General features: G+C 48.8%; 1 protein-coding gene and 1 pseudogene across 1 annotated transcript; both read right to left on the bottom strand.

Annotated features, from left to right (window-relative positions):
- Positions 1-4,924: 4,924 nt before the first annotated feature.
- LOC144119653 (protein argonaute-2-like) lies at positions 4,925-12,966 on the bottom strand. The gene is made up of 5 exons (XM_077652223.1): positions 12,943-12,966; positions 8,772-10,919; positions 8,098-8,325; positions 6,886-7,210; positions 4,925-4,989 (listed from the first exon to the last, which is right to left on the bottom strand). Exons 1-4 carry the CDS (start codon positions 12,964-12,966, stop codon positions 6,902-6,904), a joined length of 2,709 nt encoding a protein of 902 aa, XP_077508349.1. The 3' UTR covers positions 4,925-4,989; positions 6,886-6,901.
- Positions 12,967-13,453: 487 nt separating this feature from the next.
- Positions 13,454-14,627, bottom strand: LOC144098312 (uncharacterized; annotated as a pseudogene).
- Positions 14,628-14,918: the final 291 nt, after the last annotated feature.

Genomic DNA, 14,918 nt, shown 5'->3' with positions numbered 1-14,918 from the left:
TCCCTTCCTGTCTGGGCCGCATGAAAAAAGAAAACGTGCCGGAAGTCGTGTTTTCGTGAGGACTGCTGGGAATTTTCGGCTAATGGCGCAGCTGTGCAAGCGCGCTGAGACGGTGCCCAAGAAATGCATAGTTCGCCGTACAAGCACAGTGAATACAGGCATATTTCATTGCGACAAATCGCTAGTGCCATGACTTTTTAGTCCCGTGACTGGCAGTCTCCTGGACTCTATTTTACTTTGGCTCATTTTCGTCGTGCTACTTATCGAGACTTCGAGAAGCAAAAATTACGTGCACGCGACTGGTAGGGCAAATCGCTCTTACACCATCCGCGCCTAAAAAGTAGTTCACATATGGTGAAAATTATAGCCACAGGGCCCGATCAGTTCGCCTCAACAGCTGAGACCGCGATTTTCGTCCAAACACTCACCGAGGCTTCAAAAAAAGCTAATGATATGTGGCAGAGTAATACGGCTTTGCGGACGCACTATTTCCGCAGCTTCCGTAGCGTTGCCTGTATACGTGAAACGGAGGATAGCGAGGGGAGCCCTCACGTCTGGTGCGTCTGGCTTTAAAAAAATGTGACGAATAATGGCACCTCGAAAGTTATTTCTTTCCTCCATGACAGACCCGCCGTGTGGTTAGCGCGCTCGGCTACTGATCCGGAGTACCCGGGATCTGACCCCCCTGTGGCGGCTGCGTTTTCATGGAGGCGAAACGCAAAGGCGCCCGTGTGCTGTGCGATGTCAGTGCACGTTAAGGATCGCCAGGTAGTCAAAATTATTCTGCAACCCTCCACTATGGCACCTCTTTCTGTTCTTCTCTCAGTCCCTCCTTTATCCCTTTTCCCTTACAGCATGCGGTTCAGGTGTCCGCCGAGATGCGAGACAGATACTGCGCCATTTCCTTCCCCAAAAACCAGGGTTAAATTTTTTTCCATGACAGCGGGCCAGTGGCCCAATTTACTGCAGCGCACCAACCGGTTTTAGGGGTACTACTAGGGGGGGGGGGGTCTACTTCAGATTTCAGTGCTAAGCGCGCTGTTTGAACTGTTCGAATGCTAGCACATGCTACCCCCTGAGCTGTGATCGACGTCCTAATAGCGTTTTTTTCTTTTTCTATGATCTATTATTTAACGGTGAAAACTATATTTGGTCGAGTAAAATTAGGTTGCAAGTCGTCTTTACCAGCCATCCGCCGCAGCCTTTGTCCAACGGTGCCATTCCAGAAAAAAGACGCTAATGCGGCAGCGTTGGCTGGAAAATGCAAATTAGGAGCAAAACTGCGCGAACATGTGAAAGCAGCGAAATTACAAACACCGAGAGCATGCCTTTACGAATCTCGCATGCGAAACATTGATGCACCTCATAGGGTACCATATACTGTGCGGTAAAGACATCTCCCAACGATTTTCAAGCATTCCTTCATTTTCCGACGTTATCCTCTGCCCCCTAAATGCCACGGTCGACTACGCGTTTTGTTCGACAAAACATTTGGTACAAGGGTGACCACCACAAGGGCTCCTAGCCAGGCGTTCACAGAATGCCGCCTGTGCAGACTGAGAAAAAATGCGCGGGTGCAAAGCGTGTTTTCAGTTGCGCAGTGGACAGAATTTTCGACGCACAAGTTTCTCACAAGTTCCTGGTTATTGAGCTTTTAGTCCTACGCGTTACCTTTTTTGCCGGCTGCTTTGAAAAGTGCACTCCCGTGCTGTCGTTACGAGAACGCTTGCCTTCAACACGTTTGCACGTTTTGTCAAGTCGACCATATCCCCCCTTCCCCCCTTCAACGAATAAATGAAAGAATTGGTCATAAAAAGCAGCAAGCCCTCGTAGGAGTCAAAGCGAAACTATCCTTGCCGAAACAGCAGCCGCTAATTGCGCATGCGAGGGTTCAGGCCTTTTTGACCGCCCTGGTGTACAGAGGTTTTGAACTAGCAGCCTCCAAAGCTAAGCGGAATAAAGCATTGGAGGCACTTAGATATCTGTGAACTGCAGGAAGGCGAAAGCCGTTTGCGACTCTTTGCACTCATTTGAATTTGCCGTGCTTGAATTCATTTCATGACAGAGGAGAAGAGCAGCTGGTGCGAGCGTGGCGGAGATCACGTGGCATCACGATGTCATGTGACCAAAAACGTAATGCACGGACGCGAGTATGAACCATTAAAGGCTATTGCCTTAAAAAGAAGACCAACGCATCGAAGTGGCCGGAAAAGACCTGCCAGCACTTGTTGTGGACGTGCCCAGCAACGGCTCCTGTTAGAAAACGGCTTTTCAGGGAGGTGCGCCTGCGCTGAGACCACGACTGTGATTATGAGAAGTGGACTATGGACAACCACTACACTGGCAACCTCTGCGACTACCTCAGCGAAACTGGACTTAACTCCTTCTTTTAACTTTCTATCTCCTGCATTTCATTTCCTCTTTCTCAACTTATGCCTCATGGCACACTTCTCGAATAATTAAAAAAAAAGGTAAGCCGCCCAGCTGTGACTCCGCAAAATGATTTAGAACCCTGTGAAGTGCAACTTCCGGGCTCAGATAACGACCGCAGAAACACCATGAGACAGCCAGGCGAGAAGATAAATGAGCTCACGGAAAAGCTCGAACAGAAAGAACAGGTTAGAAGCCGAAAATGCCAGGCTCCGAAAGAGGCCCAACGCGGTGACGTGTTGTCCTGCCCCCGGTACCACGGGCGACGGTGCCATTCCCAGACCCACCACTAAAATGCCAGATCAGCTCTTGCAGGCTCCGGACTTTTGGAACGCAGTCAGAGATGTTATAAGAACAGAAATGAAGTCAGCGGCCAAGAGGCCTTTCCACGAAATGCGGGGTACAGATCGCAAAAGGGGCGTCACACCCCTCGTAGAACAACACCAGAAGCGCCACGCCACAGACGCGGCTAATAGCAATTGCAAATCGACCTTCAGTCATAATTATGACCTCTAACGAATCACAGCAACAAGAACAATCACATGTTTGGCAGTGGAATTGCAAGAGGCCTCCGGCTCAAAGCTAGCCAACTCAAATCTCACATACAAAGCACTCTAGTTAAACCCGATGTTATCTGCCTACAGGAGGTCGGATCGATGCCCGGCATCCAGGAGTACTTACCATTCAAGGGCACATATCGGACGTAACGTACCCAGCAGAAGTTTCACCCGCGGACGCAAACCTCGTTAAAATCCTTCCTAAGGAAAGAAATTTCAAAAAGAGCCTGTGCATTCTAAACGCCTACAGCAGCCCCCCCACAAAAAAAGTGGAGCCCTATCGCTTTCCTGATGCCATTAGGCTAACATACGATCTTGTAACCCACTACTGGTGGTAGGAGATTTCAACGTCCGACACAGGGATTGGGGCTATCGGCAGGACTCGCCCAAAGCGAGGGAGGCAGATCTTATAAATTTCGTCGGCATGGAGCTTTTCACAGACCCCACGTCACCCACGAGATTAGGTAGTAGTGTGCAGGGTGACACCTGCCCTGTCCTCATTCTCGGCAAAAGCGTAATGGGTGATACGGGCCTACACATAGAGGTCGATCTTTGTAGTGACCACAGGATAGTTTGGATCGCAATCCCATAGCCAAAATGGGAAAAGAAATAGGGCACTCGGACATTACTGATTGGCACGAATACAGGGAACTCTTGGCGCAGCTAGAATTCTGGCCAATTAGAGAATGGTGGAGCCAGGTGAGAAAAAAAGGCTGCCACCGTCTGGAAGACGAAGTAATGAGCGTTAGCTGTTTGGTTTACTGAACGAAGAAAGCGAAGAAGAATGCACCCGTTGTCCAGTTACACCCCGACAAGATACGTCCCAAACGGAACTTGCTTCGTTGGAGGGTCAAGGTGGGCCTAGAATTCGGCTTGCGATATGGTAACGCTTCAATTAGTAATTTCATGTATAAAATGTTTACCTATTAATTGTGGTATTATTTCTATACCACAACCCATAGGGTTTCATTTGCCTACCAAATTCGGTACACAACTGTCCCCGGATGGGTGCCCCTTGTTGCCTGAGTATATATAGCGGAACGAATGTATACAGTCTCAGAGATTTGCAGACTTAATGCCTGAATAATATTTGCTGCGGGTCCTTGTACCTAAGATATTAAACTTATTTTTGGAATATGGCGGCGTGCTTGGCTTGAAGCACTCTGGCACGGGTCGGCCCAGTATTGCACTGCCTCCGGGATTGGCCCGGGGCATATTAGTGCGCGCCTTTTCTTTCTATCTTTGCTCTCCTATCCTTTAACTTGTGGAAAAATCAAAACGCTACAGACGAAATATTTGCATTCCCACACAAAAACAAATATATTTTGCACGTAGGTCACCTACCTGGAGCAAGCGAGAGTAGCACACAATGTGTGGACTTTTGCTACAGCAGACCTTTGTAAATTGCTGAAAAACTTGTCTTGACAGAGGTTGTACATAGTTACAGGCCCAATTCCCAGAGTAGGGTTTTGAGGGTTTAATTGCAGGTTAGTATCCACCCAAGCGCAGCCATGCGATTAAAAGGAAGCAGTGAAACCATGGAACTCCGCTGTTTATGAAGAAACAGCGGTTCTGAGCAAATCCGAACTGCTAGCAGGACAGCAGGGAGGGGGTGAGAGAACGGAGTTTGTACGGAGCTGGTAGGAACAGTGTAGTAAGGTTAGTTTGGTTTTAGGAAAGGAAATCGCGCATTAACTGTCTAGGCACTTTGCCTATTAGCATCCACACAAGAGCAGCCATATGGCTACATAGGATGCTGAATAATTACTCCCTTATTTACATAGTGTTACTCCCTGCCCCTATTGCTCACTGGAACTGGAGTCAATTCATTTACTGTCGGCCAGCTGTGAATAAAACGCAGTGATGCCACAAGCACAAGTCACTTTATTTCAAAGTTCAAACAAAAGTTCAAACAAAAACAAGAAAATGGATCAAGTACCCTTCAATGTCACTGCACACACACAAAAAAAAAGTGCGACCAGTCTGCCCTGCTGCTGAAGCCCTGAAACAAAACGTGCAAGCATAAGAGTTATGCCACCGATTCAAATTTCCAGCTTGCATGCTGACAACACAGCTTCCCGCGCCGGGAACATCGCCAAATAAAGCGGTGACAAAATATTAGGGCGAGCACATGAATAACATAAGACATGCATGCTCACGAAGGCTGCACTTAACTACATCGAAAGACATTCTCGTGATCTGTACATGATCAAATTAGCCCGGGACAGATTTTATGTAATTAAATACTCGCGGATTTTATGCATTCATTGCTAAGAAAAATTGGAGGGGACACAAGATCCGCCTTAAGGGTTTGACGCGATAGCGTAACCCTTAACGTCACCTATAGGTGGCCCACTAGCCTCCAAAATGTTGCTCTCTAGAGACCACCTGCCAGAGCCATGGCCATGATTTTTCGCTCATGGCGCTGGCGCCGATAACGCAGATACCAGATTTTCTGGAGAACAGGGCCTATAACGCTCTCACGTTAATATTCATGAGCTTTCGCTAAGTGCAAGAGGCAGGCCCTCACCTCTTCCACAGAGCGTTTCATGCTTGTATGATGCGCCCACACAAGCATTGTAGCAGGGCATAATCTAGTGAGCGTAATGCTGGACCTAACAGAAAAACAGATGAAGCTCATACACGTGGCAAGACTCGCTGAAATTTACTGTGAATTCAAGGGGTGGAAAGACGTTCCTACATAACACAGGCCAGGTATTTCGAAAATAAAATCAGAGTAACGGTGATTGCAAGGGCGTTCAATGTGTTTCCTAGGAAGGCAGGAACTGAAGGTAGGAACAATGTGCTTCTTTGAAGACAATATCGCCAATTTCAAGTCCACGCTTTGGACTAATTTTTAAGAAATATGAAAACTCGAAAAATTTGGTCCCCACGAAAATTTGTTGACTGTATTCTTACCTGACTATAAATTCACATAAAATTTTGTGTCGTGACCATTACATCACGTTGTTAAAGCAATCGTTTATGTGAAGTTCTCAACGGGATTTACCTGAGGGCAGGAAATGCAGGAATTTTAGTACCTTAAGATGTCATACTAGGTGTAAACCAGAAAAAACTCAGCCACGGCATAAGTCTCAAAATCCATTCTCTAGCTAATAAAAATTTCTTAGTACAGTCTGATGGTGTCAGCCAACAGTGAGTTCCTAGCCAAGGGCAAGAGGGAATGCCCTGTAGAGTGAGGAATACTTCCCGCTAAACCACAACAACACACAATGTGCCTAGGAAGGTCAGTGCAAATGCAACGTCAGCTGGCAAGGCGCTACAATCTCTACGGCACTAGATTCGAACCATCTGCGCTATTGCGCCGCGAGAAAACTAAGTGGAATCCAGCTACGTGGCCATAGTTTTGGAGAAGGACGAAGCTAAATTGATTGCTACCGCGGTAAAATAGCGTAGACTGTTCGAAAATGGCAGCCGCAGGGATTGCAACGCCTCTCCAAAGACGTCACCTTGCTGTCGAAACATCGCATAATTATTTTATGGAGGAGCTTTAATGCCATTTAACTGTGGGCAACCAGCCTGTCCATGCCTTCGGTCCCGCGCTTTGTTTGCTAACGAGACTCAAGTTCCTTAAGGGCACTGTCTAGTGCAACTTTTTGTCAATGAGCGCTCATGTCGAGACGTTTGTTCTTGTGCACATAGCTTACATTGTTTCTATAACTGACCCGCTATGATGGCACAGTGGCTATGGGAAGACCTCCGTGTGCCATGCGATGGCAGTGCATGCTAAGGAACAAGCAGGTGTTCAAGCCTAATGCGGAGCCCTTCACAACAATACCTCATATCCCATGAGCCGCTTTGGTCAGTCACACACACCATGCCATACTTTAGTATGGCACGATGACGTCATGACAGCTCTGAACTGAGCATCGCTCACCCGGCAGTGGTCCTCTTCACACGAAGTACATGGCGGTCTTGAGGGAATCGCGCACATTGACGGCCTCGACGTACTGAGTGGTAATGGAGTTGGCGCCGCCGCCGGACGAGTCGCTGCTCAAGCTAGATACGTCCACCTTGCTCATCACGTGGTTCCTGGCCCGGTACGCTGCCAGGTGCGCGTAGTAGACGGGCGCCGGGATGCTCACGCTGCGCGAGCAGCGGGCATATGTATGGCAGAGATAGTAGCACAGCTTCTGCAACTCGTCCGCTGTATGGCTGGAGTCATCCCACACAATGTAGTAGTGCGACGGCCTGCTCGTACCCTGCACCACAGACGCCATAGGGACGGTTAAACCCGCGGAACCGCAGCATGATGTCCTAGCTGTAGACGATAGACCTCGCGTCACATCCCCGCCAAGACTTACGCAGTCTTAACTTGGGAATCAAGAGGAAGAAATGGGCTTGGGCAGGGTATGTAATGTGAAGGGAAGACAACTGCTGGTCCTTAAGGGCAACTGAGTGGATTCCAAAAAAGGGAGGCATAGCAAGGTGGGTGGATGAGACTAAGAAGTTTGCCAGGATACGGTGGCAGCAGCTGTCAAAGGACGGTTAAATGGAGAGACATAGGAGAGGCCTTTGCCCTGCACTGGGCATACTTGGGCTTACTGATATTGATGATGATAAACTTGGGTGCCTTAAAAATTTGTTACTATCTTGTGTTCCCCTTTTTGGAACACATCCCGTTCCCGGCTATTGCGGACGAATTTTGGTGGGTGCGAAATTCTAGAGGCCCGTGTACTGTGCGATGTCAGTGCACGTTAAGGACCCCAGGCGGTCGAAATTTCCGGAGCCCTTCACTACGGCGTCTCTCATAGCCTGGGTCGCTTTGGGACGTTAAACCTCCATAAACCAAACACATCCCACTTTGCGGGAACCCTTTACTGGCTGTTGCGTAATGGAATGGCACATGCGCAGTTGCTATTCAGGACCGGAGCTAACAGTCATCAGGTGCTCTATAGTGTGTAAGAAGCGCCCTAACTCCCTGTTGCTGCCTCCATAGTGGTCTGCTTAATCTTGCACTGACAAGTTCTGAGCACGTTTAGTTGGTTTCTGCGTCATTAGGGGGTTTCTGCGACCCTGTGATCCTCTATAGCTACAAGTACCCATTACTGACACTCGGTGTCCCAGACGGCATTCCATTACTGTGTACCTGAAGGCCTAAATGGCTGCAGAGGTAGAAGTCGAAGTCGAGCGGGTGTGTGACCACAGAGTCTACGGTGGTGCCGGGCGGCACGTTGCCGCACTTGCCAACCCCGTCCCGGTCATTGTCGGGCACGAAACGCGTGTGGTGACGCTTCTGGACCACGATGAAGGTCAGCGCTGGCTCGTACGTCTCGTTCGGGGAAAGCTCCTGGCACGCCAGTCGTATGGCGCTCACCTGGAAACAAGATCACGGCCTAGCTGTAGTCCTGAACTGGTCGGCTAATAGATCAAACACTGCTTCTGGAGCTAGACACAGGGGATGCGCAGGACAACACCATTTCGTGCACAGTCCGTGCACGAACCGTCGTCTTTCGCACGAAGTTAGTGTGTGAATTATTTCTTATCATATTTGGAAAAGTGGTAGAATCCACACAAACTTGGAAGCGTGCCTGATCGAGCTAGCAGGTAACTCATGACAGCTAAAAATGCTGCACAGTACAAGACAGGTACGATGAACACCAGAGCTGTGGTGTGTTGCATTTTTATCTACATTAAGACGCCTCAGTTACCGCAGTCAATGATCGATGTTGAATCCGCGAGACAATATTCTTCTGCCCCTTTCAATTATAAACAACCCACAAAAAGATGCGAGGATAAATCATTTTTGCATTTGAAACTTACCTCGCGGTTGCGAACCTCCATGAACTGCCCCTCGCTCACTCCGTCCCGAAAGAAGATAATCTTCTCAGGCTTGTGCCTGGTAGCACGGTAAAAGGCTACCAGCATCTCTTTCATCATGCCCTTGAGGTCCATGATGATCTCCAGGCGCGAGGTGGCGGCGGAGTCTTCCATCTGGATGCGAATGGAGGCGTGGAACTTGGACGGAATAGCGTCCAAGCTGCCAACGCATGCCGCGATGGACGGCCTCAACTTTTCCTCGGGTGCCGGGTGAGTCACGTCCGCGCCGATGATGATCACCGGCTTTTCGAACATTTTCGGCATCTCCTTGGGCAGCAGGCTGTTGTTGATGCCATCCAGCTTGGCGTTGATCTTCTGACAGAGGTTGGTGATGAGCGCGGCGTTGCACTTCTTGATCACGTTGTTGTCCATCACGCACTGGGTGCGCAGCCCGATCTCGGTCTCGGCTACCTGCTTTATCTCGGCGTAGTTCGTGTTCTTGGTGAGCACGATGATGACCATCTCGAGGCTGGCAGTCTTGCGCTGCTCCTCGAGAAGGATGTTCCGTACGAGCTTGCGGCTCGCGTCAGTCGTGGTCACGTCCAGCGGCTGCTCGATGCGCATGCCCAATTCCTGGCCGACGCGGATGAGCATTTTGACGAAGTTGTCGAGGCTGTCTTGCTCCACGAACCGGCTCAGGTTGAGCAGCGTCCAGCGGGTCAGCGTGGCCGGCTTGTAGAAGTGACGGCCCCGCAATTCCCAGGTGCCCTCACGGGGCTTGCCGATGGAGTTGTTCTCGAAGACCAGCGATGGCGGGTCGAGCACCCGGCCTCTGAGCTGCGTCGCCTCGGTGCTGATATTGATTTCGAACTCGTGCAGACGCTGTTCACTGCAGCTGACCACGTCCCGCACCGTGCGGTGGATCTGATTGAAACGCATGGCTGGTGGCTGGGCCGTACGCTTGATCATCTCGGACGTCTGGTTCTCGTCCAGTTTCTTCTTGCTGTGCTGCCCTTCGACAATCACGCAGACCTCCAGCGGGAGGTAGACCGGGCGGGTCGTGCTGCCTGTCTGGATGCAGGGCAGGTTCGGGTACGAGAGGCGGCGGTAACGGTTCTGGAAGTAGTCGGCCACCGAGCAACGAGAACCGTCTTCCATGTTAAAGAAGAGCTTCTTGGCTGATTCCTTGGTGACGCAAACCACCTTGTACTTGCGAGGGTATGGAAGGTGGGTGACCTTGATGCGCAAACCCTTCAGCTCCTTGTTGAGACGAACAATCTGGGAGTCATGCAATTCCCTGAAGTCTTTGACCGACATCTCGCAGCAGTCCTCGCTGAGCAGTTTGCACATGAAGTTGGTCACAGGTAAAGGCTGGTAGAAGGCGGTGGCCGACATGTCGATGTTGAGCATGGGCTTCCACTGAGCGGGCCGAACGCTCGCGTAGTAGCCGAACCAGACTTCGCGGCCACCTCCAAGGGTGTAGTAGTCTTTATAGGACGGTGCCTGAAAAAAGTATCGCCCAACGGGTGTGAGTTTGATCGACGGTCCGTGCCGCATCACGATGTCCACGGCTTGGAGGACTTCCTGGGGAACCTGGCTGATACGGTTGTCGAAGACCGCGTGCAGCACATCCAGATTCACGGTGGCCGCGTACTGGATCTTGACGATGAACTTCTGAATCCGCTGGTCCTCCTCGAAGTCGACCGTGAAGGTGCGCTCGCGGAACTTGAGCTCACGGCGCGTGTACAGGTTCTTGCGGCCGTCGTAGGCGGGCATGCAGCCGTTCAGGTCGACCCGGTACTTCTTGACTAGCAACTCCATGACCAAGCGGTTGATCTTGGTGCTGATGCAGCGGTACTTGCGCTTCTCGGGCACTTTGGCCTTCTTTTGCGTCTTGGAGCAGATTTCCACGTCGTAGTGGAAGAAGTTTCCGGAAGGAATCTCAACGCTGAAGTAATTGGCAATCAAGTGGATCGACCGGCCAAGTGTGCCTTGTGCAGGTCGGCGCGGGAAGTGGGACGGCAGCGCCCGCTCGATTTCCTGCAGACCGCGCCGGGACAGTCCACGGCTAAGGTTTAAATTCCCACAGCGCACAACTCGTGTCCAACATTCCTGAACAAGATTTTGAAAATTGGAAAATTCTACGGTACTCTTATGGAAATATTGAAGGTAATGGTCATAGTTCGAATGTTTTTTTTTTCTTACTACCTGGCATCAAGCAGTTAAGACTCCTGTAGAAAAACATTGGGGAATGCTTTTGACGGTAGCAAAAGCGTTAATGAAAAAATGCAAGCCTGCCGACGGGAGATTTGCAGATCTCTTGTCCAGAATTGTCGGGTATGAATTATGCACAAATTCCGCGCGTAAACTACGCCATGTCTCTGCGTTAGCTGTCTAAAAATCCTCCATACATCGATTAATCGATAAAAGTCAAGTCAACTCCTCCATTACACACTGCCAATCCGAGTTGCGCATCGCGCTGTTGATATGAAGAGCTCAAAATGATCTCGGTAAAGTAAGGAGACTGAATGGAATGCATTGGGCAGATTGCCACATCTCTACACTGCGGATGAGAACTCGCGATTTTGTTTCGGTGAAACTCACTTTTTCGCCTGTGGACTACTAGCACGGAATCCACTCCAGTGAGCTCTTAACCGATTGCAGTATACCTTTGTATCTTTTACTTGTCAAATACCGCGAATTTCGAGAGAAACGCGTGCGAAAAATTCAAATTTCAGAGGCTCCTGTGGGGTGAAATGATAGCTGTAGGCAACCTGAAGTTTGCAGCGTCAGTCGCAGTGCTGTAACAGAGGCCAGCGAGAGGACCAAGCATTCTTTGAAGAAGTGGGCACCAAATGTTTGGCAATGTGCTTTTTATATGGTATACAAAAACTGCAATGTGAACTCAGCTTTGTTGTTTCAAGTGATTGAAATTCTTACACTGAACTGTTGCAAAGTCAGGATGGCAGCAAATGAACAATGAGCTATATATTAGTTGTATGCTTCACAAGACCTGGTGCTCACTTGTGACATCACAACAGTCATTCGACTGCTGAAAGCGAAACTGAAACTGCATGGAGTGAATTCAGTTATAAATAAGGCGCTGAGGGTAGGCGAATTTCATGTGGTGATTTATTTGAACTAATTGTATGCGTGTGTTTGGTTTTATGGTGCATAAGCAGCTGAGGTTGTCATGCACAGGGTTGGCAAGATCTCACTGTTGCGCTGTTGGACAACTGGTTCTTTTAAAAAATCTATTTCCTGGCGACATTTCCTTCTTTTACGAATCTCACTAACTACTTGTGACAGGTCTCCTACTGTATTCTCTCCTACCAACAAGCAAGGGTGGAAAGGGACGTGTTTGTGGCGAAATTTTAAGTTTCCTGCATAAAAAAATATGGACGCCACATTCACAAAAAGGATTTTCTTGTTTCGTAATGGCGTAAGCATCATTCGCAAGCAAAAATACGCAACGAAAATTTCGGTGAGTACAGTAAGCGAGCCTGTTGTGCTTTTAAATAACCATATGCCAGTTTCCGTGCTTCGTTGAAGCCATCAACTGACGTGCGCCAAGTAGCTGCATAGGCTACGTCGAGAGTACCTGAGCAAGCAATGCAAACACGTAATCTGAATCCCCTCAATGAACTGAAAATAAAGAATTGAAAATTGTTGTTTTGAGGAAAGAAAATTGCACAGTAATTGTCTCTATGTTGCGTAATGATGGGTTGCGCAAAGGGAACATTCACATGAAAGAAGACAAGGACTGCGCTTGTCCAGTCTTCTTTCATGTAAATGTCGTTTTTGCACAACCAATCTTCACGCTACGATGAACCACCTTGCTGAATCACATGTATCGCTGGACACCGAAACCACGCCGTAAAGGAAGAGAGGAAGGTGGGAGTGGAACAAAAGGGAAAGGGGCGCCGTAGTGAAGGTCTCCGAAATAATTTCCACCATTAACTTCTGAAGGATGCCGTTCACCTCCTATACTGCCCATACATTCGACATCAGGCCCTCCCATTGGTCGGATGCCGTCCCGTGCTTTCAGGCGCTTTCTTCCTCCCTCTTCACCCGCGGTGCCAAAAAACACGAGCGGCGCATGCAAGCACTGATGTCATACGTAGTGTGATCATTACGGAGTGTTCAGGCATAGCCTCCTCTATTTTTTTCATGCCTGCTCAACCGTGGGGAACGCCATTGTTAGGCGCCGTTCGCGCTAGTACGCGAAGCTGCCAACGAGTGGCGCGCGCAGCCCTGGATGCAGCAGACGACGCGGCAGGAATAGCAAGCAGCGTAAAACGCGGCGCGCAATTCTGCTACTGTGTTTACTCCTCTCATTTTAGTAAGAATGATATGCGGGCAAGGATCGTTAAACTGCTAAGTTGTTTTTGTTAAGCCATGTGCACATGTACTTTAATAACAGCTGCTCATTGAGGAAATTATAAAAGCGGCGACCGGGCATACATATCGAACGTTGCTGCAGTACCGAGAATTCCTCAGTTTTCTCCTTTATCGACGGTAATTATTAGCGTGCTTCTTTGTACAAAACACGCATTCTCAGCACAAGTTGTATCTGATCCAATATATAAGCAGAAACATTAAGGAAGCATTTTTGCGAGCGATGAGTGAATGAAAAAATTTTTACTGTCGTAATTAGAATAGAACATACATGCGCAAAAAAGTTTTCACAACTTTAACATCTTTCTAGATAGAGGCTTTGATGTGAGCGGCTTTACTACGTTGTTCCTGTCAGTCACTGATAACGCATAGTTCGTAAAACAGGCCGAAAAACTTTGTGCAGATGAGTTTCAGAAGCTGGCTGTGATGGTCATTGCAAGCAAGCTCACATTTCAGTGCTACATGTTCTGCAAGAGCATCAACTGCATTGTTGACGGCAGCTTGCAGGGGTTTTGATAAGAACCTTCTTTTGTTCAGCAACACCTCGACGTAGTTCTTGAGCGCGTACAGAACATACACAAACTGCGTTGAAGGATAAAGGAGACCTCCTTTGTCCTGATGACGGATCAAACTGTCACTGGGCGTAGAAGAGGCTGGTCATGTGAGAAGAGCATTGCAGTTCCTGCAATCAATTTTTTTCTTGAACAACGCGAGCCAAATAACCTCCTAACATTGCAAATGCTGCAGTGTCCGGCGCTGGCAGCAACGTTTTCTGTGTACTCAGAAGGTCTTCGAGGAGACTTTTCGCCTCCGGTGGGAAGTCGTCCACGCGCTGTGTGACTGCAGGTTTGTGTGTACTGCTCAGGGCTCCAAGTGCTTGCCTTTACGTTTCTATTACATTGCTATCTTGGCAAGCAGACACTAAGCCAGTTTTCAAGGCCTTCTCTACGCCAGCGAGTACCGCTCTAGCGTCTGTCTGATCATTGCTTCCAGCAGACCGCCTTAACCAGCCAAAAAATGACTCTATGGGGTCCGAAGAAAACTTTCTGGTCAAAACAAACTTGAACCCTTCATTAGCAATGAGGTACTTGACGCATTCCACGTTTGATTTTGTTGTCATCACAAGTGCTTGATACGTTTCCTTGCTTAGGAACCGTTTCACTTGGCAGTTACGCCGCATGTCTTGAAGAAAGCTTAAGAAGGACGTTGTCAGCCAACTCAGGCGCCCATCATAGACAGAGTCATATTGTCTGCTGTCTGGCATTTTTTTTATGAATGTGCTGCACGCAATTGCTCACATCCATTAGAAAGAAACCAGCGGTGCATCGTACCCATAAACATGACAGTTGGACCCACAGCTGCAAAGCTCATGTCACACGTGTGTCCTGCTTGTTCCTCGATGAGTTTGAGCGCAGCAGTGACCGGAGGTGAGAGGACCTGGACAGCCCTTGAAACATTCATTTTCTCAATGTTTGACGGAAAGATATGCTTACGCATTAAAAAACAAACAGGTTTCATGATGCTCCCTTGTTGCATCTTGTAGAGGTCTTTGAGGTGGGAGGAGGAAACCTCGCCGTTCTTACCGAGGTCACGGGCAAGGAGTTGGGATCTCACGTTCTTAATTATGTGACATTGCTCGACCGCAAGAAACAACTTTCGTGTCAGATCTTGAAGGTACTGTATGCAGTGCGTTAAATTTCCATTACACAGCAGTTGAAAAGCAAGAACGTTGATTTTGTGATTATCGGCCAC

This window comes from Amblyomma americanum, chromosome 1, assembly GCF_052857255.1.
Source record: "Amblyomma americanum isolate KBUSLIRL-KWMA chromosome 1, ASM5285725v1, whole genome shotgun sequence".
Classification (NCBI taxonomy): domain Eukaryota; kingdom Metazoa; phylum Arthropoda; class Arachnida; order Ixodida; family Ixodidae; genus Amblyomma; species Amblyomma americanum.
Note: the sequence above shows the minus strand (reverse complement) of the source record. Positions and strands in the feature narration are given on the sequence as shown.

What these genes read in the sequence shown, in the direction of transcription:
- LOC144119653 (XM_077652223.1), bottom strand. Translation starts at nt 12,966, where the DNA reads ATGGCGTTCCCCACGGTTGAGCAG. An exon ending in TGGAGGTTCGCAACCGCGAG is followed by an intron (nt 8,326 to 8,771) that starts GTAAGTTTCAAA and finishes TCTTGTTTCCAG; the next exon opens with GTGAGCGCCATACGACTGGC. An exon ending in GCAGCCATTTAGGCCTTCAG is followed by an intron (nt 7,211 to 8,097) that starts GTACACAGTAAT and finishes TCTGTGGTGCAG; the next exon opens with GGTACGAGCAGGCCGTCGCA.